The sequence below is a fragment of the Geotrypetes seraphini genome, chromosome 1, assembly GCF_902459505.1.
Source record: "Geotrypetes seraphini chromosome 1, aGeoSer1.1, whole genome shotgun sequence".
NCBI classification, from domain to species: Eukaryota; Metazoa; Chordata; class Amphibia; order Gymnophiona; family Dermophiidae; genus Geotrypetes; species Geotrypetes seraphini.
This window is the reverse complement of record NC_047084.1, coordinates 447,189,601-447,217,015: the sequence shown is the minus strand read 5'-3', so window position 1 is coordinate 447,217,015 and position 27,415 is coordinate 447,189,601. Positions and strand designations below refer to the sequence as shown.

Sequence of the window (27,415 nt, the reverse complement as noted above, 5' to 3'; positions counted from 1 at the left end):
CTGATGCTCATAGGAATTGAATGAGCATTGAAGCATTTACCTCACCGGCCTGCAGTAAAAAGCTCTTCCACAGTTTAGTAAACGGAGCCCTTAATAAATTCTTCTTGGAAACTAAAGAGAAAATTCAAGGTGAGCTCTGAATTCTCATTGTGTCAGTTAACTATCTGTAAGATAGCACACAGAGAGGCATTAGAATTGTTAAATCATACTTACCACATTGCTGCATGTTTTGTATCGGATATTTCGTCCTTCACAGATTCTAAAAGAAAAGCAACAAAAAGAAGAAAGCATGAAACATGGGCCTGTTCTTTTGGTGACTCCCTTTTTTTTTCCATACCTTTTTGCCCCTTTCTTCACAAAGAAATTAATTTTCACATGCCCTAGCTATTTCATGACTGCTCTGCCCCTTCCCCCATATAAACGGCATAAAATGGGTAAATGAATCAATTGCTTACTCTTTCAAAATACTGTATATAAAAACTAGGGGACTCATCATGATAAAATTGCCCTTCTTACTTTTAAGATCTGACAGACCAATGCCCCAGCATTTATCGAAAGAATTCTTATCCCATATGATCCCCCAGAATTTTAAGGTCCTCATCCTAATATACAGTGCTTCCCCGCAAATTCGCGGTCAGTGGTTTGCGGTCCCGGTCATTCGTGGCATTTTCTGACCGTGAATGACTGGACAGGAGAGGCAGGAGAGGGCAGCCAGAGCGCCGGTGAATGAAGGAAATCACTCGCTGTATGCTCCGACCGCCTCTTCCTGTACTAAAGTCAGGCCTTACCAATCAGGAGCTGTGTGTCAAAGCAGCTCCCGATTGGTGAGGCCCGACTTTAGTACAGGAAGAGGCGGTCGGAGCATACAGCGAGTGATTTCCTTCACTCACCGGCGCTCTGGCTGCCCTCTCCTGCCTCTCCAGCTGCCCTCTCCTGTCTCCTCTGCCTAAAAACCATATTCGCGGTTTTTTTAAATTTGCGGGGGTTCCTGGAACAGAACCCCCGCAAATTTCAGGGGAGTACTGTACCCTTAATATTCCTTCATTAAAAATAATTGGCACTCGTCGTGCATACATTTTTTTTCAGTAACAGCACCCTCTATTTGGAACTCACTTCCATTGTATTTAAGAGCAGAACAAAATCTGGCAAAATTCAAGAGCAGCCTAAAATGCTTTCTTTTTAAAGATGCATATGATTGATGTATTCCTCGCTCTTTTAACTTATTTTTATCTTTTATTAACTTTTAAAACATTTCCCAACCATTCCCTTTGTTTTTTTTCCTTTGTTCTGCTTTTTTTAAGAATTGTAATTTTTTCCCCTTTTATCCTTTTTGTTCTACCCTCCCCCTAAGTAAGTCTGTTTTCGTACTATTTTTATCTTCTGTTTATTTTTTTATTTTAACTGTACAATGGTTTGAAATGTCATGTTAAGCATTTTATCAAATTTTTAATAAACTATGAAGCTATGATGTTACATAATTATACATTTTAAACAAATAGAAGATAATACTTTTTCAAGCAACAAATAGTTAAGTTCTGGAGCTCATTGCCAGAGGATGTAGTAAAAGCAGGTAACATATCTGGTTTACATAAAGTTCGAACAAGTTCCTAGAAAAAAAGTTCATAATCTATTAAGGTAGACATGGGGGAAAAACACTACTTATCCGTGGGGTTGGTAGCATGGAATCTTGCTGCTCATTGGGATTCTGCCAGATATTTGTGACCTGGATTGGTTACTGTTGGAAGCAGGATACTGGGCTATATGGCCTTTTCATCTGAACCAGTATGGCAATTAGCATTAAAAAAAAAAATTTATAAGCATTTTGGTCCTGTTTCTATAAAAGAGGCCTACAATTAGGCACCATTTACAGAATCAGGGCCTTTAAGTAAACAACATTCAAAATAGTCATGGATGTAAAGAAATAAAGTAATAAATCATTAGTAACAAAGAAGAAGTAACTTATTTACAATAAAAAGGAACCAATATAAGAAATAAAACAGAGGAAAATAGAAATAAATCTGAGTAGAATTACAATGATTTTAGTGACATCTGGATAAGGAACTCACAGGAAATTTCTTTCTGTTGGGCATTCCTCCATAGCAGACAAAAATTCTAAGAGCTATTTTGGGGTCATTCCCCCCTAAAAACAAAAAAGATTTACCACCATAAATCACAAAACAATGACAAGGAAATTGTAGCCAAAAAGTACCATCTAGTGCAAGTACTCTTGGTTTTAAACCCACAAATTCCTTCTTTCTAGCTTGGGTACTGTGGAAAGATGTGAAACTATGCGCGGACCCTAAAAACTGCCTACTTATACAGTATGTCAAAAGAAAAGCCTCAAGACAGTATTTTGGTATGGCAATTCTTAAGTTCTTAATATGCAAGAATAGGGTGAAGTTGCATCTGTAGATTTTTCTCCCATGGTTGTCTTTGACAGTAGAACATTTTGAAAAATGTGTTCCATAAAGTTCTACCCGACAAAGAACAAATCCAACAGATCTGCAATGAGGACGCATTGGAACAAAGACAAGTAAAGAACTAAGAACATAAAAATTGCCGCTGCTGGGTCAGACTAGTGGTCCATCGTGCCCAGAAGTCCGTTCCCGCGGCGGCCCTTAGGTCAAAGAACAGTGCCCTAACTGCAGACGGATATACAAGAGGCAGGCAAAGTACAAACAGACCACTTGGTACAAATTATAGGACCCAACACAGTCCGTGTTTCGAGCAACACGTCTTCATCGGGGGTCCCATGAACCGGTGATATCAAAGGACACGCAACAAATTTGCCTGATCTATATGCTGTCCGCTGTAACAAAAACATGTGCTTCTGAAACCCCCCCCCAAACAGTTCTACAACTCCGATTTTTTCCCATTCTTTTCAAAGTAAATGAAACTTCTTAATAAGTTTCCAAGTTTCCAAGTTTATTATAAGTTTTGATTAATTGCCTATTCCAAATTCTAAGTGATGTACAGTTAAAAATTACAAAGTCGAGGGAAACAAACATGACTAACAAAATTATTACTAAACATATTAAAATTTCAATAAATACATAATATGACATACCATAATTAACAAAACTATTATTAAACATATTAAAATTCAATAAGTACGTACAAGGTCAAAAAGAGGGAAAGTTAAGAGAAGAAGTACAATTCAATTCAAAAGTAACGATTAAGGTAAATAACACATTGGGAGAGGGGAGAGACATTCATTATAATATAAGGAAGAATTAAAGGCATAGGCAATTCATTTAATCCTTGAATGCATCTTTAAAAAGAAAGCCCTTAAGTTTACTCTTAAATTTATCCAAAACCCTTTCCTCTCTTAAATAAATTGGAAGGGAATTCCAAGCTTGAGGAGCCGTAACCGAGAAGATAGATTGACGCCGTGTATTAATAACTTTTAAAGAAGGGACAACCAGTAAATGTTGATCAGTTGACCGTAGTACTCTCGAAGTAGTGTAAGGAATCAAAACTTTATGAATGAATGCTGGGGTTTTAAATACTATGGACTTAAAAGTAAGCAGACATAATTTATACATGATTCGATGAGCTACTGGAAGCCAATGTGCCTTCTCAAGTAGGGGAGTCACGTGATCAAATTTTTTAGCTTTCTCAAGCTGAGAATCTTCTTTGCACTATAGACTGCTAGAATGCCTAGAATTTTTTTTATCAGGGGAACATGATTCACAACTGTTTCTCTAAAGCAAGGGAGAAGAGAAAAACAGTGAGCAATAAAAAAAGAAAGAGGTAAATGATGAAAAACAGCAACTTGGTGTAAATGCAGAAAAGGCTTGGCAAAAGGGTAAATGTCCCAAAGTAATATTTATTTATTAATTTTTAAAATTTCTATACCAAATAGTTACGTTCTGGAGCTCATTGCCAGAGGATACATAAAATTGTAAAAAAACATAATTAGACAAACAAGTAATACCAAAAACTTATTCAAAGAGTCATGTGTGATTCTGCAATCAACAACACTAAAAAAGTATTGGCTAGAAAAAGGCAACTACAAACAATTGCATCTTAAGTAATTTTCCATTACTACCCTTTTCACGTCATTTTTGTATTTGGCCCACAAGGGAGTTCCATATTTTAACTCCTGCACAACAGAAGGACATTTTTCCAATCTCCACATGCTTCGAGTTAGCATTTGTTTTTAATAGAGCTAAATTCTCAGAACATAATGATCTATTTGGTAAATAATTAGACTTGTTATTCTTAAACAATTCAAGTATGGTTCCATACAAGAATTGATGGCAAATCATTACTACCCTATGAGCTCCTTTTACAGAGCCGCGCTAATGGTTTTAATGCATGCACCGGATTAGCACGCGCTGTAGCGCGCACTAGCCGGAAATCTACCGCCTGCTCAAAAGGAGGCGGTAGCGGCTAGCACGCGCAGCAATTTAGCGCACGCTATTCCGCGCGTTAAGGCCCTAGCACGGCTTTGTAAAAGGAGCCCTATATTGTATCCTGAAAACAACTGGTAACCAGTGCAATTGGAGAAAAGGTGAAATGTGATTATACTTTGATAATCCCATTATCAGTCTTTCTGCTGCGTTTTGAGTAGTTTATTAACCTAAAAAGTAGCCTAATGTTTAGATCCAGCTCTTCCAAGTTGGTCAGGAGAAGATTTTCAATGGCACTAGTCAAATAATACCACTGAAAACTGGGGTTATGGCCTCAATGAGTAGCACCTATCCACCAGATAGGAGCCATTGCTATCTGGGTAAGTGCCACCAAATATCAAGCCCTTGGATTTTAAGCCTTCCATGGACAGGAAAATAGCTAGGGACAATATTTAAAATGATTAACTGGGCAGGAGAGGCTCTTGGCCAGTTAAATTGCCTGTGAAGAGGGTTATCCACTGATATTTAGTGGCACTAAGAACATAAGAATAGCTTTACTGGTTCAGACCAATGGTCCATCAAGCCCAGTAGCCTGTTCTCATGGTGGCCAATCCAGGTCACTAGTACCTGGCCAAAACCCAAGGAGTAGCAACATTCCATTATCTCAGAGTAAGCAAAATTCCGAAACCCCAAATAGTAGCAACATTCCTTGTTACCGATCCAGGGCAAGCAGTGACTTCCCCCATGTCTTTCTCAATAACAGCCTATGGATTTTTCCTCCAGGAAATTGTCCAAACCTACCTAAGCTGAAAGCAACTATTCATTGGTCTTCATTATTTTTTTAAGCTGGGGCTACTTTGGATTCTAATGAGCTGAAGGAGAGCTGCCAAATATCTCCCCATGCTGGTCCATGGCACTGCTGACTAGTGTGTGCCAATGACATCCCCACCAGTCTACCTTCAAATTTCACTGGGTGCTATCCTCAAGGTTGTGTCTATTGAGAAATACCTTGTCCTTCAAGCACGTAGCTGTTCTCCTTATCTACTTTCCCCTTTCTGTCCTAAGCCTGGATAGAGAGGCAGAATCGAAGAAAAATAAAACAGAATGACAACGGGGGCCACCACAGAGGTATCTGAGGGCTGCCCCTGGACCATGCATTGAAGAACACTGAGCTATTCAGTGGATGGTGCAGGGTAGAGTCAGAACTAAACTGGTTAAGGCCCCATTCTATCAAGCTGTGATAGAACATTTTAGCTTGGGCTGATGAGGTAAATGCTCTGACCACTCATTCAATTCCTATGAACATCAGATCATTTATCTCGCCAGCCCACGCTAAAATGCTCTACTACAACTTCATAAAAGGGGGTCTAAGTGTTGATAATTAGCCTTAACCAGATAAGTTTAACTAGCCAAATAGGACCACATAAATAGCTGTCTTATCTTTGGCTGGTTTTAACTTAAATGGTTAAGGTCGAATCCTGGCACTTAATCAGGGCCGACTGGCTGCTCGTACCCCTATATTCAATATGGACATGGTCCAGCATTGAATATCAGGGTATAAAGTAGAGAATGACACGGTGACAAAATTCATCACCATTCCCGTCCCCGTGGATAACCGCGGTAAACCATCTTCATGTCATTCTTTAAGGAGAGAGGGAAGAATCAGAGTATTAATGGCCACAACCACTGACCCTCAAGCTTTGTTTTGAAGAATGCTGGTGTAGAAGGACCGAGGTTGAAACAGACACTACAGAATGACAGTCTCTGGTATCCAGAGCAGATATTGTGATGTCATAATGCCTCATTCCACCAGTGCCTAAGAGCCAATCACATCAGTGATGTCACAATGGCTTCATTATCCTTGGCTCACATAAGAATCAGAGTATGAATGGCCACAACCACTGACCTGCAAGTTTTGCTTTGAAGAATGCTAGTGTAGAAGGACTGAGGTTGAAATAGACACTAAAAAATGACATGGGATTTTTTTCCCGCAGTTATCCAAGGGGACGGGAACGGTGATGAATTTTGTCACTGTGTCATTCTCTAGTATAATATAAAGCTGATGGCAGCAAAGAAATTGCTGAACACTACCAGATGAATATTTACTCCCCAGTGTACCTGAATGTATCTCACTTTGAGCTGCTACTGAGAAATGTATGAGCTAAATCCCAAAAACTCATCCCAGCTAAAAGGCACCCTGGACATGCTACTAAACTGGATCACCTAAGAAACCTCAACACATTTCTTGCATTCTCTCCACTGTCAAGTGAAGCCACAGATCAACACTTAGGCCCTCTTTTACAAAGGCGCGCTAAGCGTTTTAGCGCGGATTTAGCGTGTGCTAAACTGCTAACGCGTCCATAGGATAACATGCATGTGTTAGCATTTAGCGCGTGCTAAAAAAGCTTAGCGCACCTTTGTAAAAGAGGGGGTTATTGATGGCAAAGGAGAGCTCTTGTGTGAAAATGGAGGTTGCCTTCTTTTTCAGCTGTGTAAAAGCCCCCTTCTGGATGTACTGAGCCCTGATGATTTGGACAGCAGCATAGGAGAAATCACTGATAATTGACATTAATCCATCCTCATCCCTTCATGTAAAAGAGCGGTGAAATGAGATCATAATTGCTTTGGAACAGCCAACTGGCAGTGAGAAGCTTAGCTTTCCTATAACCTTAGAAAAGAGCTCTTATAATACAAGGAACAAAGGGATATGATTAAAGAGCAGAAACAGTAACAAAGCAGTGTGAAAGGATATTTGATCCAATGATTTATCATCAGTTTAATGAGGAATGATGGGGGTTACGCTCTGAAATTTTTCTTAATCTTTTTAATGTCCTTGTAATGTGTTTTCATTTTAGGATTCTATGCTGTATAGCATTCCCTTTGAACATCACGCATTTATCTGTGTCAAAACGCTGAAGAAATATTAACAAATGGTTATTATTACAATGAAAGATTCCAACTTTCATTTCAAAGAAGCAGTATTCTCCACGTGTGCTCAAAGGAGAGTATTACCGTCCTAGACATTTGAAACCCAGGGCATTCAGAAGATAAAGGAACTGCAGAAAACTAAAACAAACCTTTAAAAAAAAAAGAAAGAAAAAAAAAAGATAAAGTGCCTAGGATATGAATTTTCACCAAGTACTGCTTGTGTGGTTAGCCTTCATTTTAGAGGAGCCTGAAAATGGATATTAAAAGAGACTAAACAACGTGACACTTCAGAGAAGTGTCAGTGAGAATGTTATACAGCTGGCAGTAAATTGCTCTTGCCTTCAGTCCACAACAATTCATGAAAACGCATCCTACATCCCATCCTAACAAAGTATCTGTTTTAGTTGGGAAAATATTCCAATGACTCTAGCCTCCTGGCTCCAGAAAATATCTTTAAAAGAAAAGGGGGGGGGGAGGAATGAAGCCTAGGGGGATCATAATCAAAAAACTAAAACGGCAAAAAAAACCACCTAAGTCGGTACTTGGACATCCTAATCACTGGGACATCTAAGTGCCGATAATCAAGACCCTTTCCCTGGACGTCTAGCAAGACGTTTCTCCCACTCTGCATCCAGGGTTCCAGGAGGCATGCTGGGAGGTGTGTTATGGGTGTGTTTTGGGCAGGCTTAACTTGGACGTCTTGCAGCAATAATCAAATCTTTTCCTAGACATCCTGAATGGAACTTAGATGTTCAGAGCTACATCTGTTTTACAAGCGTCTGAGTGCCACAAAGGTGCCCAAACTGACCTGATGACCGCTGGATATATGGTATGACCTCCCCACACTCCCCCATTGCTCACTAACCCCCTCCCACCCTCCAAATCTCAATGACAAAGTACATACCTGTCTCTAAAACAGCAGCACTTGGTATGGGAAAGCCTAGTAGAGCACCATACAGGTGTCTTAAGTAACCTGGTGGATGGGCTAGTGAACCATAGACAGGAGGACCCAGGTCCATATGGTACTCAAACTACTACATTTATGGTAGAAAGTGTGAGCCAACCAAAACCCACCAAAAACCTACTCTGCTGCCATATAGGTGCCACCTGCAGACATGAGGGCTATTGGAGTGGTAGGCAGGTGAGTCTAGTAGGTTTTAGAGGGCTCAGCATAAATTATAAGGTGTATATGGTGAGATGTACTTCTGCCATTTTTTATGTGAAGTTTACAGCAGTGCCCTCTAAGGTAGTGTTTTTCAACTCGGTCCTGGAGTACCCCCCTTGCCAATAGGTTTTTAGGATATCCACAATGAATATGCATAAACTTGATTTGCTTACACTGTCTCCATTATATGCAAATTTCTTTCATGCATATTCATTGTGGATATCCTGAAAATCTGGTGGTGGTGGTGGTGGTGGTACTCCAGGACTGAGTTCAGAAACACTGCTCTAAGGTGGCCAACAGCTCGGTTGGCCAGTCCATCACAATGCTGGCCCCAACCATGTCCAAATGGTCTGTATTTGAACATTTTCAACTTGGACATCTCTTTGGTCGAAAATGGGGAATAAAGTTAGGCATCCTAAAGGTTGGATGTCCTGTCAACCTAGATGTCCAAATAAACGATTAAAAAAAAAATGGGGGAGGGGTTTGTAGTGATTCGGCTTTTGAAAATGGACATTTGTGAGCCTTCGGGACAGTAAGGGAATTTTTCAAGTACCTTTCTTATTTCTAATCTTAATGTATATTTTCTGTAAACCGCTTAGAACCTAACGGATGTAGCGGTATATAAGAAATAAATTACATTACATTACATTACATTACATTTCTGTACTTCTGACTTTGAATATTTAGTGGGAAACGTCCAAATGGGACTTGGATATCCTTTTTTGAAAATAGCCCTCCATGGATCTGGTGACCAGTGAAATGCACGCAGGACATTGGTGCGCCGACAATCCCGCCTCAACATTAGCGTGCAGGAGAAATGCATGTCGCCCTATTGCCTTACCTTTTGACTTCCCGTTTGCACTTTGAGGGAGGGTTTGGGGCTCTCATTGAGGGGGTGGGGGGGAGGAACACCCCCTACACTTACAACTCGTGCTCTCCTCGCGCAGACTCCAAATTTTTCTTTTCTGCTCTCAGGGAGTGTGTGTGGGGGGCCCTCCCACTACAGTCAGGGGGATGCTGACGCGCACCATTCCTGCAAACCCCTCCACTCCACTTACAATTTTGCCCCAAAGGTACGACAATAGGGCAGCGCGCATTTGTCCTGCGTGCAAAGGTCGGCGAGAGATTGTCGGCGCGCCAATGCCCTTCACGCTACTGCTAGTGTACCATGGATGTAATCACTTAGAAACTGTGTCCCCCATCTATGATAGAATCAGTCTTTATCAACATTGCACTATGAATGGAACATATTTTTCCTGGGACATGAATGTTATTTTCTCTCTCCCTAAAACATTTACCGAGCGGTTAGGTTTCCACGGTGTAAGAGGGTCATCTTTAGTTTACTGTCTCACTGAACAGTGAACGCAGTGAAATCATCAGGACCAGATAAGGTATTGGCAGCTACAGTAAGACAAAGCCCTGTTTTGAATTACAGTGTATGACTTTTCAGTCCCACAGTGAAAGTAACAAGTCACTAGCACTCTCAACAATGTAAACAGTTTAATATCGGCATAACACGAGTTGAGACCGAGGCACAGAATTGTTTTCCCAGCATTAAATAGCCTGTCCTCAGGCTAGCAAAAAAATAAATAGGCCTGATTTTTAATTCCTGGCATTCAGAAAAACTCATCCGAATGCCAATTTCCTCGCATGGGTGCATGCATATTAGCTCAACGCTATGCTCTAGCTAATAGCGTAAATCGCTGAAACCCGTGGAAGCGCTGGTGTCATTTAGATGCTGATTGTGAATTTTTTTATTGCAACATTTAGAGATGAATTAAAACTCTACATTCGCTTAGCTCTGAAAAGTAGGGGAAATGATTCCACACTGTCCTGCACACAATTCAGAGTTGACAAAATTGATGTTGCTATCTTAAGCAACCTAGCCACCAACTCAGATTGCAGTGTTGAACTTAGCTGTTGCATGAGCTCAGATGATTAGATAAAACGAGGAGGTGATATATGAAATTAAGGCTACAAGGAAAGCCTGGGGATACTTTTTCTCATAACGAAAGGCACCAACAATGAACCAGCCAGTTCAATGCTGCTTATGGCCAAAACCCAGTTGAAAAAAAAAATCCACATTTAACTGTTTTCCTTTTAAAGGGTCACCGGAAAGGCAGCAAAATCATTTCGATGCCAAACTAGCAACTGGTACAGACCAGTGAAAGGAGAATTCACCACTTTCTGATCTGTTGAAAAGAATAGTCTTCTGCTTTGAGGTGTCTGTGCACTTTAATATGCTAGTAATGCTTTGGGAAGTTAAGATTCAAAATATTAAGGCAGAGGTTTAAATTAGATCTAGCAAATGTGGAAAAATCCCTCCCTCCCACCCCCATTTCAAATCAAATTTGAATAACAGATCTCATATATAAACCAGGGAATATTGAGCCTGCAGCAGGAAGTGTTTCTTTAAACATCAATCACTAAAGGCTGAATTAGAGCTGGATATTCAGTGCTGACACCCCTATAGCTAGCCAGACAAGCTAGGACTCCTGTGTGTATGGCACTGCCAATATTCAGTGCCTGTACCCAAATGCAGTAGCATAACCGACCAGGTGAGAACCTGGGGTGAAGCACCTCCTCCTCTGGTCAGAGCAGCTCTCTGCGCGCAGTTGTTGGCTCTGCACTTCCCCCTCCCCGGAACAGACACCAGAGGGGGTGGGACCAGTGGATTGTGGACCCATGACCACTCCAGCACCCTGAGCATCCTACACACAAGGCAGACTGCCCCCTGTCCTTGGTATGCCACTGCCTGAATGTCTTCCTCCTTTCCCATATACTGAACACCTGGAACAACACATTAGAGCAAACCCTCAACACCATTGCACCATTATGTCACAAAAGCCCAAAATCAACAAAGTCTTCACCTTGGTTCACGGACACCCTAAAAGTAGAAAATCAGTTTGTAAAAGACTGGAAAGACAATGGCAAAAGAACAATCTCCCAAAACACAAATCGGCATGATCAGCTATCAACAAATACAAATTCTATATTGCTGAGAGAAAAAAAACAAAAACCACTATACTCTTGAAATTGAGAGTAATAACGTTGACATCAAAAAGTTATTCTGCTTAATGCTACCACAACTTCACCCCCAGTTGTAGGTCAATCGGACTCCCAACATAATGCGCAAATTTTAGCAGACTTCTTCCAAAACAAGATTTAAAAATTACAATCAGAAGTCAAAAAAGCTACCGTCATTGCCCCTATATCTCTCCAACCAAATCATATACCTTTGGAATTGAACCCATCATACCAATTCTGGAGCACCTTCCAGCCTTTATCTAAATCAACCACTGCCACTCTCTTGAAAAAAAATGGTCTACTTGCAGCAAAATACTCAACTGATGCCCCAATTGCCTACTTGCAGAAGCCCCTGACCACATCATAGAATGGCGGTCAAAACTAACAATCTTCTTCATCATGGCCAACTACCATCTCAAATGGAGCAAATTGCCCTCATGGCAATTCCCATAGCCAAGAATGTAGACCTCTCGAGCCCCTCAAATTACAGACCCATAGCTGGGTCCCATTACTAACTAAATTTCTCAAAACACACGTCTGCAAACAACTCTCTGCCTACATTGAAGAACACTCTTATCTCCATCCCACTCAATTTGGATTCCACTCAAATCACAGCACAGATGTCTATTTATTGACATTAACCACCAAAATCAAGCAATACTTTAGCATTGACTATCAGGCAATCCTCCTTCAATTTGACATATACGCCACCTTTGACTCAGTCAACCACCAACTACCAAACTCAATGAAATAGGCAATGTAGGAACCATCCAGAATTGGTTCAAAGACTTTCTACAAAGATGAAGCATTTTTTTTTAATGACAAGCGTTCTATGGCATACCGCAAGAACTACAATTATCACCAATCCTCTATAACCTTTTCATGAGCTTACTAGGTCATATTAAATTCGACAACAATGAATGCATATTCTCACACATAGATGACATTCTTCTACTCATCCCAATTAATCATGACTAACGATACAATGCAGATAATCTCAAATGGAATAGACAAAATATAGATCTGGGCTGCACCCAACAAACTCAAGCTAAACGCGGATAAAACCAAAGTTCTTTGGTTTCATTATGCTGTATACAAAGTTCCTCCCACTGTAATGCTAACCTCAGGATCCACATTGGATATCAACAAGACATCCAAGGTCCTTGGAGTCTTACTCGACTCCACCCTATCAAAGAATCTCAAGTATCCAACTTAATGATGAAAACCTTCTACAATATGAGAAGAGTAAGTCTTATCATATTTTAAAATTCACATTCAATTATTCACATTATCATATTTTAAAATTCACATTCTATTTTAAAATTCACATGCTAAATTGTGATAGAAGAAGAGGGGAAGGATTAGCAATTGTTTCTAAGGAAGGATTTGTAGTTGAACTATTGGATTCCAAAATGACCAATCAATTAGAAATATTAGCCTGTAAAATTAGCAATAAGGAACTAGAAGATTCCCTTTCATGTATATTATTCTATGTTCCACCGAAAAGCTGGCCAAAAGCTAGAGAGAACTTTTGCAAATTTGTCCTACATAACTTATTCACTTCATCACATAATTTAATTGCAGGAGACATAAATTTACATTTAGATGACGTGGACAATCCAGAAGCGAAAGACTTTAAAAACTTTCTATCTCTACTCAATTACAATCTCCCTTTACCCACACAAACACATGAAAAGGCCATCATTTAGATGTGGCAGCGATGTCCACAAAGGAGATCTTAGACCCGTCCATCTCTCTTTCGGACAGTACTTGGTGTCATGATATCTGGTCTGACCATATCACTTATTATTTCAACCTAATATGGACTCAGCTAAAATATAAGACACATCCACGGATAAAAAGAGAACACCTTAGAAGGGGCCATATCAATCCAGAGGAATATTGGTCACAATATGATCTACAAGCAAAGATAGAAGAAAGAGTTGATTTCTATGATCAATGGATGAAAACTAGCACATCCATTTTAGATAAAATTGCCCCTAAACGAAATAGTAAAAGCTGCTCAAATAAATACAACAAATGCTTTGATATTGAACTCCTAACAATGAAACAATCAGTAAGACGATTAGAAAGAATCTGGAAAAAAACGGGAAAACTATCAGACCGGAACTGGAGATCCAACATAAAACTCTACAAACAAAAGATAAAAGAAAAACGTAAAACGTAAAACATTTTACTCATCCAAAATTAACTTATCTAATACTAGCTCAAAAGGAGCTAATATTTGACACCACACGTTACACTTAGCCCATGCATAATATCAAGCTACCCTCAGCAAATGATCTAGGACAACATTTCGATTCAAAAATTAAAAGCCTAAGAAATAACTATTCGACAATTGTCGCATACGAACATCAATCAACTGATATATAAAGAAATGAAATACCAGCGGATATGATTTGGAGTTCCTACCACAATTTACAATGGAATAACTACATCAAGTTATATAACAAATACTCTAAATCATACTGTGTCTTGGACTCATGTCCCCCAGAAATTATGAAAGCAGCTCCATTAGACTTTAAACTATCTCTGTTGAATTATTTAACCAATAACCTAAACAATGGGAAATTCCTCACTAATAATGGTCATATTATAATAACCCCAATTCCAAAAAATCATAAAGAATCATCAACATCAGTAACCAACTATAGACCAGTAGCATCCATTCCATTTATTGTAAAAATCATGGAAGGATTGGTACACACCCAACTGATGGAATATCTCGACCAGTTCTCTCTTTTGCACGAAACTCAATCTGGTTTTAGGCCTCTGTTTAGCACTGAGACAGTAATTACGGTTATCCTGGATGATTTGTTTAGTAAGAGCCTCAATGCCCTGATCATGCAATTTGACATGAGCTCTGCCTTTGACTTGGTGGACCATGGGAAACTGTTACAATGCCTAGAAGTAATTGGAATTGGAGGAGAGGAATTAAACTGGTTTCGAGGTTTCCTTATATCCCGCACCTACCAAGTCCGTTTTAATTACGATCTCTCTGATACATGGAGTAATCCATCTGGCGTGCCACAAGGGTTACCATTATCCCCTTTGCTCTTCAATGTTTATATGTCCTCATTGGGTGCGCAATTGTCCCAGCCGGGGATAAAACTATTTATCTACGCTGATGACTTCACGATAATTATCCCATTCACTACCTCTATCTCAGAAGTCACCCCCAAAGCAACAGAAGTACTAAATCGGATTTAGCAATGGATGACTGAATTCAGACTAAAGCTAAACTCAGAGAAAACAAATGTTTTTATAGCATCGCCACACCCACTTGACACTAAAGCATCAATGTGCATCAATAACCTTAGTTATCCCATTTAACCCACTATGAAGGTATTGGGAGTAACACTGGACCAGAGCCTGACCATGAAAGACCAGGTAGACTCCTTGATTAGAAAGATCTTTCTCACTCTCTGGAAGCTTCGGTCCATTAGAGTTTATTTTGATGTCTCATTATTTAGAATTCTGGTACAATCCCTTATACTGAGTCAACTTGATTATTTTAACATTGCCTACTTGGCACTCTCCCAGAAGAATATGCGGCGATTGCAACTGGTACAAAATGCAGCGGTTAGGCTACTTTGTGGACTGAAAAAGTTTGCTCATGTAACACCTTCCTATCGACTTCTACACTGGCTGTCGATGGAGGCATGTGTGAAATTCAAGTTTGGTTATTTTTCCTTCAAGGTATTTTACGGCTTAGCCCCTAAATATATAACAGACCTCTTCTCTTTCACAACCAACAGACATAGGAGAAGTTCACATCCGAACTTTGTTTCTCCACCAGTTAGAGATTGTAAATTTAAAAGTCATCACCAACATCTTCTCTCACATCAAGCAGCATTATGTGGTAAAGATCTGGAACAACTGCTCATGCCTACTACTTATAGGGAATTCAGGAAACACCTAAAAACACATCTGTTCCTGAAGTACTTAGGTAACTGACCTATACAATCTTAGTCCTCAACAAATGATCTTTAGAACTGTTAATCACTAACTCTGAACTTTGTTTATTCCATTCAATCTGTAACATTTTTTAATCATTGTAAACCGCATAGAACTTCACGGTCCTGTGGTATATAAACTGTTATTATTATTATTATCAGACCCTCTTTTTTAAGAGTGTCACTTTGTTGTACTAATGCAAATGCTCATACTGTCCCAGATAGATTATTGAAACTCTGTATGGGTCTAAACTCTACTCTCCTGAACAAACTATAGATGATATAAAACTAATATTCAAACTAAAAAAATTGACTCTGTCTCACCTTACTATAAGAACTTACACTGGTTACCTGTCAAAACCCATACCATCTTCAAACTATCATGCATAATGTTCAAATCCTATATGCAAAAACTGCTGAACCACTCATAAACTTATTCGTTAATTCCTGGTCAACATCAACCAGAAAACAGGAATTACTTCAATGACTCCTTCCATCTCCCAAAGGGGTTAGAGCTACAGCCTTAGCAATCTGAGGTTGTGGGACCAAATCCATGCTGCTCCTTGTGACCCTGGGCAAGTCACTTAATCTCCCCATTGCCCCAGGTACATTAGATAGATTGTGAGCCCACCAGGACAGACAGGGATAAATGCTTGGCTACCTATATGTAAACCACTATGAGTGTGGCGTACCTAGCATATGTGACACCTAGGGCCCATCATTTTTTGGCACTCCCCCCATCTGTACGAAAAACATGATTTTTAGTAACAAGCCACACGTAACACATGAGTACCTAGGAAAAGGCAGCATTTTACATATTGCAGTGAGCAGTACATCAATACACCCATTGTAAAACTAAACAAACCAGACCAGTACAGATCAATCCTACACCGTCAATCCTAACAGAAAACCATGTCTTTCGAACACACAGAACACAGAAAACACCTTCGCCTAGTATGGAATATGTCATCACAAACTAATCCCTCCCCCTTTTACAAAACTGTAGTGTGGATTTTAGCCACGGTGGTAACAGCTCTGACACTCATAGAATTCTGAGCATCAGAGCTGCTACCACCACGGCTGGCCCTATAAAATGCTCCACAGTTTTGTAAAAGGGGGATAAAATAGAAATACATAGACACAAATTAAATTAAATCAGCAAGAAGCAACACCACAGAAACAGTGACATATGTCTCCTAAAGCAATAAATAAATTGAAAATTTTTGTTCTACCTTTGTCTTCTCTGGTTTCTGCTTTCCTCATCTTCTTGTTACTGTCTTCCTTCCATCCACTGTCTGCCATCTCTCTACCATTCCCTATATGGAATCTTCTTTCCTTCTATACCCCTTCCAGAAACTGTATGCCTACCCCTTCCTTCTCTCCTCTAGACACCCCCCCCCCCTTTGGTCTGGCATCCATCATCTTCTCTCTGTTTCCTCATGGTCTGGCATCTTTCTCCTTTCATCTCTCTTTCCCTCCCCCCTGTGGTTTTTAGAATCTCTTCTCATTTCCTCTTTTCAGATCTGATATCTATGTCTCCTTCCCCGTTCTCTGGCATCTCTCTCTCCTCTCTCTCTTCCCTTTCCTTCTCTGGTCTTCCTTCTTTATTTTCTGCCTCCATTTAAATTAAATTCTTTCTTACTATGCAGTCCTCAGTTTTCCTCTTTTCACAATGTCTACCCACAGCATGACACCTCTTTCCTTCACCCCTCCACTATCTCACTAACCCTATCTTCTTCCCCCATCCAGCATATATCCTTTTTTTTTCCTTCCTTCCATCCAGTATGTGTTCTCTTTCTCCACTTCCATTCAGCATTTGCTCTCCCTATTCCCCACTTCCATCATCTGACCTCTTCTCTCTCCCCTTTCTACCCCTTCCATCATCTGCCCCCTTCTCTCAATCTCTCCATCCACCACAGTCCCATCTTTCTCCCTTCCTCACCTTTCCAATTTTGGCAACAAGATCTGCAACACCCCCCCCCCCCCGGACAACAGGCCCGGTCCGACAAACCTTCCTCCCTGTGGCCGGCGATGTCTAAACTGCCTTCTTACAGCAGCCGGAGCGTTGTAGTTGCATATGGCTGCCGTAAAGGTCGTTTCTGATGCAACTTCCGGTTGTGTCAGAGATGACCTTTACGGCAGCCACACGCAGCTTCAACGCTCTAGCTCAGGGGTGCCCACACTTTTTGGGCAGCGAGCTACTTTTAAAATGACCAAGTCAAAATGATCTACCAACAATAAAATTTTAAAAAAACACAAAGCACACTGTAAGCTGAGAAAATGTTAATTATCATTCCTATTCTGGGGTTTTTTCAAAGAGGTCAAGGCAGATGACTCTATACACTCTCAAATATACCCCCTCCCTTTTTACTAAACCACAATAGCAGTTTTTAGTGCAGAGGGCTGCACTGAATGCCCAGGGCTGCTCTTGACGCTAAAAACCGCTATTGTGGTTTAGTAAAAGGGGGGCCATAGTGCAAAATATAGACAGCAGATATAAATTCAGACACATTTTGATCACTAAATTGAAAATAAAATCATTTTTCCTACCTTTGTTGCCTGGTGATTTCATGAGTCTCTGGTTGCACTTTCTTCTTCTGACTGTTCATCAAATCTTTCTTCCCTTCTTTCAGCCTGTATGCTTCCTCTCCTCCAGACTTCATTCCCTCCCCCAACTTTTTCTTCCTCTCTCCCTGCCCTTTCTTTTTTCTCTCTTTATGCCCCCTTTCTTTTTTTCTGTTTCCCTTCTGTCTCCCTGCCTGCCCCCTTTCTTTCTTTCTCCCTGCCCTCCACTAAGCCACTGCTGCCACCATCGGGGAACAGGCCCCAAAGCCGCCATGGCGGCTGCCGCAAGCTCTCTTTGCTTCCCTGCGTCCGTCCGACCAGCATTCTTCTCCCCGACGTCAATTCTGACTTCGGAGAGGAAGTTCCGCCCAGCCAGGCAGCGATTGGCTGGCCCAAACTTCCTCTCCGATGGCAGCCTTAGGGGGGGTGCACAGCCGGCCAGGTCCGGAAAATGGTCAATCACCAAGGCAAAGTGAGTCTATCACGGAGCCGGGATGGGCTCCGCGATCGACTCACTTTGCCTTGACGATCGACCATTTTCCGGACCTGGCCGGCTGTGCACCCCCCCTAAAGCTGCACCTGGGGTAGACTGCCCCCTCCCCTACCCCCCTTGGTACGCCACTGATAACTACAAAAAGGTGGCATACAAATCTCAATCCCTTTCCCTTTATCATAGCACCAAAACCTGAACAACCTTCTGACTAACATCAGGATGGAAACATTCTACAACAGATTCTGAAAAAAATAAAAAATTTTCTTCTTTGAAAGCGTACATACCATACACAACTAACTCGAAATTCCTAATGATACTAAATCCCATACTCTACTCAAGTGTTTTACCAGCACAGTCATAGAACCTCTATTCTCCCTTCCCTATTACTCTGTTCATAACTCTACCTACCTCAAACTGCTATAAAGTAGCATATACATTCTGTAATTCCTTATATTGTAAGTTGCCTTGAACCTGTTTAGGCATAGTGCGACTCAGAAATACTAGATTAGACTAGAATATCTTTATATTTTGCAAAGTATTGGGGGGACATACATCACAGTTTCTCTTTCTTTAGTGTTGCAATGTATGCAGAGTCTGGCTTATTGAGGGTTCAATTAGATTTTTATTTCTATTTTTAGTTCATGATTGCTTATTCTTTACTGGGTGAGAGCCTCTATTCTGCATATGTGAAACAGACATGGTTTTCTGGCAGCACTGATTGCAGGATTAATCTCTACTAATCTGGCATGTTTAATTTTCCAATCAGTGATGTTCTAGTGCCCACTGTATTGCTGTCTTTTCCTAAGTAAGTTCTTGAGTATCTCATGGAAATTATGGTATGTTAGAATTGCTCTGTAGGTCCTGAGCGACATATGTAATGTTTTGTATTACTTCATATTATAACTGCTATTGGATTTTGGCTTTGTATTTACAAGTTACACTCAAGTACAGTAGGTATTTTCCTGTCCTTGGAGGGCTTACATTTTAATGTTTTGCATATGAGGCAATGGAGAGTTGCTAAGGAGCATCAGTGAGATGTGAATCCCAACTGCCCTGGTTCTCAGTCTGTTGCTCTAACCATTAGGTATAGCTAATACAGATAGGGCCATATTCTGCACATGGCTCTGTAAGGTCCCGGAAGGTCCTTAATCATGTCTACTGGTGCCTAACTAAATTGCTTTAATTGGTGCAATAATTGACCATGTTGTTTAAAAACAATTAAAATGTTATTAAAAGAAAAGTAGGCACCACTAGACTCCTGTTGGGGTAGGCACCAGAACTGCGCCTACAGGTATTCTCTTTAAAGTCTAACCAAGTATAGGGATAGATGTCAATCCATGGTCCCATTCTGCCATCACCTGTGATACCACAGCCTCCAGCCTTCTTGATCAATGAGCTGTTGCCATCCGCACCGGAAGAGTTCCTCCCTACACCAGTCCCATATTGTGATGTGATAGAAGTCAGTCATATCTTCAGGAAAATACAGTCCTGTATGCTTTTAAAAGTGACTTATAATGACTGGGGTTGCCATTCAACAAATTACATATAATTGGAAAAATTGGAATAAATTAAATTATAATTTTTGGTGGAACTCCTTATGTCATATTTATAAAATGGAGAGACTTATTGCAATACAACAGGGTTGTTTCAGGAAATTTCAAGATATTTGGGAGCCATTAACAAAGTATTGTAATGATTAGAAAAATCTTGTTTCCCTTAAATTTACAAGTTCAATTATAGGGTAGGAGGGAGGGTATTTTTATTGTTACATGTTGTATAAGTATTGATTATATGATAGATAAGGGTGGGGAGGGGGGAGACAAGAGAATATTATATGTATCATTGTTGATTATTAAGTGATATATTTATGGTTATTTGTATGGATATGTTATCACACTTATTATAAGTTTAAAAATGAATAAAGATTTTAAAAAAAAGTGACTTTCTCCCTCCAGTTTAAATATCTAGCTACAGCGGTGCATGGTCTCTGGTTACTTCCTGCTTCTGACCTATACGGTGTGTTCACTCACACGCAAATGTTAGTTCTACACTTCCCAGGACTAAGTAATCTGGTAACTATTTTTGAAAAAATTGGTATAATTCTGAGTCCCGTAGTGTTTCAGGTAAGCTGACCACTCACAAGTTATTCCTGTGGTATCAGTTTTCTTGCTCTTCCAGTCTACTGCTGGGTAGTTTTACTTGTTTTTGTAGACCTTCCATCTGGGAATTTACTAGTTGGGTTTCATCTTCCTGCTCAGAGACTCTGTGTTCAACTTTCTGTCAGGCGTTGCGAATGAGAGTCAAACTTCTCATTGATCCCATCTACTGCTGATTGTAATTTATTCAGACGATCTTCAAGTGTAATAGTAACCAAGTGGGAGGTTTCTTGAGCCCACTCACGCATTGAAGCTGACACTGGGGCTGAATTGGTTGCCATTTTGGAATCTGTCATCTTTACCCATTCCCGTATGTTCTTTGATGTTTTTGCAGGTATTCCTCGGTCTCCTACCTCCAATGTCTTCTTGTTGTGCATGACACTCCACTCTATCTCCAGAGATTCTAAAACCACGATGGGAGAAGACTCTGTAGATTTTTAGCAGATAGATTGTGGAACTCAGCTGAAACACAACCTGCTATGCAGAATGCATCGCGTGATCCCCCTCCTTCTATTGTAATAGTAAATGTGCATTAGCTATCTCTAAATCAGTGTATCTCAAACCTTTTTAGCTCTGGCTCACTAAATGGAACAAATGTTTTTCATGGCACATTATAATTGAAATTGTAAAATTGCAAAACCAACAAAAAAATTAAATTTGAGAGTTATTTATTTAAAGTTCTTTAAGCTATGTATGGGTAATTGTAACAACGGTGAAACTAAAGTAGATAGAATAGAATTGCTAATCAATGAGATGGATATGCTTGTTTTTTAATCCAAATGAACTCAAAATGCGGCTTGATAGTCAACAAGCAAACACACATTTCATCATCCACCCTCTCCAGTCATTTTCTTTTTTTTCAATTTAGTTTCTGTCAGAGCTGAAAATCCAAGTTCGTAAAGATAAAAAGATCCAAATGGTAACAAAGCCTTGATTGATTTGTTCCTCAAGTTAGGATAACTACTGCATAAAAAATAAAAATCAAATTACTTGCTGTTAGTTTTCAAGGACCAATGACATCAAAAAATTATGCTTGTCTGGGCAGTTCTATTCTTACACACATAGACGCTCATAACATTGACAGTCTCCTGTGTACGTTATGTACATGTCGTCTATTCTAGTGTATAATTATGACTGGAATCTCTCTTTGCACACCTGGGATCTCTTTGGGCATACCACTGTGCTGTGGCACACAGTTTGAGAGAGACTGCTCTAAATGATGGTGAATTGTCTGTGACAGAGTCTCGAACAAGTATGCATAATAGGCATCTATTGTCTGAACATGATTTCAGGTGGAGATTCTTCTAATGCTTCAGATGGGGTATTCGTTCTATCCGGCAGATACAGAAAAGGATCAGCTTGAGCCTCAAAGGCTTTCTGCAAGAGGTTTGGCAATTTCCTGGAGGAAAAGTCCATAGTCTGTTATTATATGTTTTATATGATAATGGAATATGTGGGTGGGAGGGATGAAATGTATGAAATGATTCAATGATTGTTTGTAAGTGATGTATTTATTGTTAATGTGAATGAATATATTTAACACTTAATGTAATTTTGAAAATGAATAAAGAATTTAAAAAAAAAAGAGAAAGACATGGGGGAAGCCACTTCTTTGCCCTGGGATCGGTAGCATGGAATATTGCTTCTCCTTGGGTTTTGGCCAGGTACTAGTGACCTGGATGGGCTACTGTGAGGATGGGCTACTGGGCTTGATGGAGCACTAGTCCCAGTAAGATTATTTTATGTTCAGATGCGGTATATAAACCTAAGGCTTAGTTTAGTTTAGTTTAGTTCAGGCAATGTTTCTGCCTTCCTATTTGATTTAGGGTTTCTGGGGGAGGATGTCGCATGTTAGAACTCATATCATCGGGCTAAGTCTGCTAATTAGATCTGCTAATAGTGATCTGGATAAAGTTAGGACAGCAAAAAAAAAAAAGAAAGAAAGCTCTGGTTTTGTGGTTAGGTAGCCGGTTAGCAACATGAATATCCAGATAGCACCATGGTCAACATTGATTCTGGATATTCAGTACCAGCTGGCATTAAATATCCATTTTTTAAAAAAAGTAACAGCCAGTGTTTACAAAAATACTGACCAGCATGGGCTGAATATCAGGGGAAAAGCATTTTACCTCACAATAAAACATTATTTTGCTTTTGTAAAAACTACACATATCAGAACTTCTGGTGATTGCTTCCACTGTAGTAAATTTTAAAAAAAAAAAATCCCTCTGGACTTTCTTTAACCTAAACAAAAAACCTTTTGTTTGCCATATTTCTTCATGGACTACTATATTACAATGTGATGTCTGTGCCACTGCACAAATATTTGCTTGTAATATGACCTTTCTTGTACATGTACAGTGAAAAATGATCCCGTTCTGGGATTTTTTGACAGGAAAATCCATCATCCTCATCATCACTGCAGCCATTGCTGTGAACTGAACAATGCCTTTAAAGTGCAATGCCACACATCAGCAACAGGGGTAGCAGTAACTATTTGAAATGGTAATGAGCCTGAGAATTCAGTTTTGACAAAATCTTCAAATAAGTCTTATGTTGGTTCAATAAGAGGGGGTAATTCCCTTTAGATTGCCTGAAGTTAGGCACTGGAATGCCGCACACTAAGCGCAAATCCTGGATTATTGTGCGTGTGAATAGTAGTATAAGCTGCGCCTAATTTTAGACTGGTGTGAAGGCTTATGCCTAACTGCTGACACTTAGGTGGGGGGGGGGGAGAATTCATCAAAGGGTGCTACCCTATTAGCATATGCTAATTACGAAAGATGGCCATTATATTCCTATGGCATCTTTAGCATTCTCTAACCATGTGTCCCAATTTTAGACGGCGGTAGGCGTCCTACTGCCATCTGGCAGCCAACTGGGATGCACGTTTTCTAAAAAAACACATGGGTGAGGAAGGACACCTACATTGTTGGCATCTGTCAGGAAAACTAGTCGCAATTCTCCAAAGGGCGCCGATGCTTGATTGACATGCGATTCGTGGCTGCTTCTTAGGAAGTCACTGAGATCGGCGTCCTAAAGAGAATCAGGCCATCTAGAGCAGTGGTTCCCAACCCTCTCCTGGAGAACCACCAGGCCAATTGGGTTTTCAGGCTAGCTCTAATGAGTATGCATGGAGCAGATTTGCATGCCTGTCACTTCCATTATATGCAAATCTCTCTCATGCTTATTCATTAGGGCTAGCCTAAAAACCCAATTGGCCTGATGGTCCTCCAGGACAGGGTTGGGAACCACTGATCTAGAGTTCCTTCCTATATCAGTAGGCAATGCTGTGGCCATTTTTGAGAAGCTAACCCAACAGGAGAAATGGCAATGTAGAAACAAAAAGATCTCTCCTAACAATGTGTGAAGCGACAGCAGCAGAAAAAGAAACATTGTTGCTAAATAAATTAATTAAATTAGTGCTGTTGGATGGGGGGGCCCTCATTAATCACAACTCACAACTGAGGAATAATCAATAAACCCCTATCGCAGTTGTGATTGCTGAGGGCCCCCGTCCAATAACACTAATTTAATTAATTTATTTAGCAACAGTGTTTCTTTTTCTGCTGCTGTCACTTCAACCTCCAATATGCAGATGGGGGTGATCGGAGGAATGCCCTCATCTGCCGGCACAGATCGCTGGTGTGCGATCCTGACGCACGCGCAGACTATCTGTAGATGGTCTGTGCATGCCCGCCCAAGCTGCGACTTTTTTTTTTTAGATTTAACATTTTTTACTTTTTAGCCCAGCGAGCCCATGGTTTTAACCTGCTTTAAACCCGCGGGTTAAATTTGACCATGGTGCTTCCGGAGGATATCATATCCCGTGCTGTAGGGAAATGCAATATAAATTGTTATTTCAAATTTATGTATCACCTCACAGGGCCTACTGCGCTAAGTATCGGCCCACAGCCTCGTGTGATATGTGTGGGTATCTGACTGCTACTTTGGGCCACATCTTGTGGTCTTACCCAGCTGTTCAAGCCTATTGGACAGGAATCTTTACTTTTATTGGGACTATTTGGAATGTGACCATACGATTTTCACCTCTGCTACTTTTAGACTCTCTCTGTCTCATTATCCGAGGCCATCAGGGTTGAGTGCCTTTCTTCGCTGGTCCATCTTATGTGCCTTAAAATGTATTTTTCTTAAATGGCTGGACCCTGATGCTCCTAACACCTCTATGTGGCGTTATCAGATGATTCTCTTGCTGGCTTGGGAGCGCAGAGATGTTCCCGATCTTTCCAATGTACGGGGGGAGCGCTTTATGGCTACCTGGGAGCCTTTCTGGAATACCATGACTTCAGTGGCCAGAAGTCAATCATAAGAACATAAGAATTGCCATCTCCGGAACAGACCTTAGGTCCATCAAGTCTGGCGATCCGCACACGCGGAGGCCCCGCCAGGTGTACCCTGGCATAGTTTTAGTCCCCATGTCACTCTAAGCTTCTCGTAAAGAGAAGTGTATCTAGCTTACCGTATTTTGAACTGTTGATTTTGACTTTTGCTGTTTCATTTGTAATGCTACTTTCTGTGCTTGCTGTTGGGGACTCCGGACTTGGGGCATGGGTGGAGGTGGGGGGGGGGGGTGATATTTTTCTATTACGTGTTTTGGAGCTCTGCTTGATTGGATGAATCTCTGTACCTGTGTTTTTACTGTTTGCTCTAATAAAAATTATTTCACCAAACCCGCGGGTTAAAACCACGGGCTCGCAGTGCGGGGAAGAGGAGAGATTCAGGTCGGCAGGCAGGAGAGATCCGGGGACGAGCAGGGCAACGATTCTGGAGAGAGCAGGGCGGAGATTTGGGGCAGAGCAGGCAGGAGAGATCGGGGAAGAGCAGGACAGCGATTCGGAGCAGAGCAGGCAGGAGAGATCAGGGAAGAGCATCGGGGCGGTAGGCAGGAGAGATTTGGGGCAGCAGAGAGCAGGGCTTCAAAGGAGCTGGAGAGTCGGAAAGGCATTTGCGACTGGTCCCCAGCAGTCGCTTCTTGAGTTGATCAGCCAGCCCAGTCGGTTAAAAAAATTTCAATGGTGAATCGCGCCCCTGTCTACTTAGCATGCGTTTCCCCTCATTTGCATGCATGGATTGGAAGCGGATCGCAGGAGAGGTTAGTGAATCGGGCTGGAGGGAAATCTGGTCGCAAAGGGGTTGCAAACCAATCGGTACAAGATCGATTTGCTTTGTGAATCTAGCTCATTGTTAGGAGAGATCTTTTTATTTCTACATTTTTGAGAAGCAGCATTAGACATTACATTAATGGTGCAGAATGGACAGGTTCTGAGGCTTTTTCTCCCTCTTAAGAATCTATTTGTCTATGCACCTTTTCATTTCACTAATACACACTGCTTCTGTTTTGGTTGTTCTTTGAGCACTAATGCATATGGAGACTTACCCCCTCTTCTACGAAACCGTGCTAGCTGAATGGCCTGCCCTGCTCCTGACTCTCATTGAGTACGTATGAGCGTCGGGAGCAGCGCGGGACATTCAGTGCGGCTCTCTGTGCTAAAAACCGCTAGTGCAATTTCGTAGAAGAGAGGGGTTAGAAGTAGAATTTTTACAATAAGATTTTCATACCTTACAATTGGACAAGTAGATGTGTGTTTTTTTACTCCTTCATAAGCATACATCTTTTTCCAAACAATGATTTGGTTTGGGCCGATATATGGTGTAATTATATTCGAAAGCTAAATGCTTTTGATTTTAAATTGTATAATGCTTAGAGGACTGGCAGGTTGTAGGAAAAGGCATAATCTAAATGTTGGAGAACTGAGCAGTAAATTTAATGGATAATACCATCCACTTTCTTCAGCATAGTGCAAAGCAAAGTTTTTACTCAATCTGGTTTTCTTGGTTAAATACGTTTAAAAAAATCAAAATTATGATTTTATCTATTTATATTTTGAATACAAATGATCATCTGGATTAGGACTCTGCATTGAGTACAGTCCATTTTTAAAACAGATCATTAACCCCCTTTTCTACAAAGCCGTGCGGCAACAGCTCCGAAGCCCTTTAAATATCTATGGGCTTTGGGGCCGTTACGGCGCGGCTTTGTAGAAGAGGGGGTAAGTGTCAGGAAATTCCTTCTTCCTATTTGCTTAATCATTAAAATTTGGTCAATTTGTAGTGATACTTGTTTGTAATCATTCAATCTGAAACAAAAACTTTATTAATTAATCATCAGATTCACTGGAATAGGTGGGAAATAAAGTAAACATCATACTACATGTCAGCGGTGCCCACATTTTTGTAAGTTTTTTAAGTGAATTTTTGCTCAGCAGCGACCCTTTCATAACGAGCATATAAGCAAAATATATTCTACCATTCATTGTAGGCAACATTAGCAAAATCTTTCCAATGGGCAAATATTATACGAAGTGCAATCAAAAGTAGTAATTGTACTAGATGAGACGTCTCCAATGATAGTGGTATCTGTAATGTATGGGCAAACGAAATTAGGTAGGAATATGCAAAAGGAGTAGAGCCACCCGTTAATCAAAGAATATGGGACCAAATCCAGATAATATTTAAAATCTACATATCTCCAGGATATTCAACATATGTGTGCGTTTCTGCATGCATGCGTGTATGTTTTTTCTGATGAGGACAATGTTATATAAATAGAGGGATTCATATTTAGCAGCACTTGTCTGAGTAGGAATGACTCCTGTCTGGTTAATGCTGCTCACCTGAGTCAGTCAGACAATACCAATGAAAAGTACTACAGATCACTCAGGTGCTAT

At 40.5% G+C, this 27,415-nt stretch overlaps 1 protein-coding gene across 4 annotated transcripts in view; it reads right to left on the bottom strand.

The window, feature by feature from the left end:
• The window catches only part of ADAMTSL1 (ADAMTS like 1), a 1,156,072-nt gene that overhangs the window by 422,434 nt on the left and 706,223 nt on the right, over window positions 1-27,415 (bottom strand). For all 4 annotated transcript variants that reach the window (XM_033920627.1, XM_033920609.1, XM_033920600.1 and 1 more), the window contains one exon: window positions 214-259. In XM_033920627.1, the coding sequence (XP_033776518.1) occupies window positions 214-259 (46 nt within the window). The remainder of the gene's footprint in view (window positions 1-213; window positions 260-27,415) is intronic.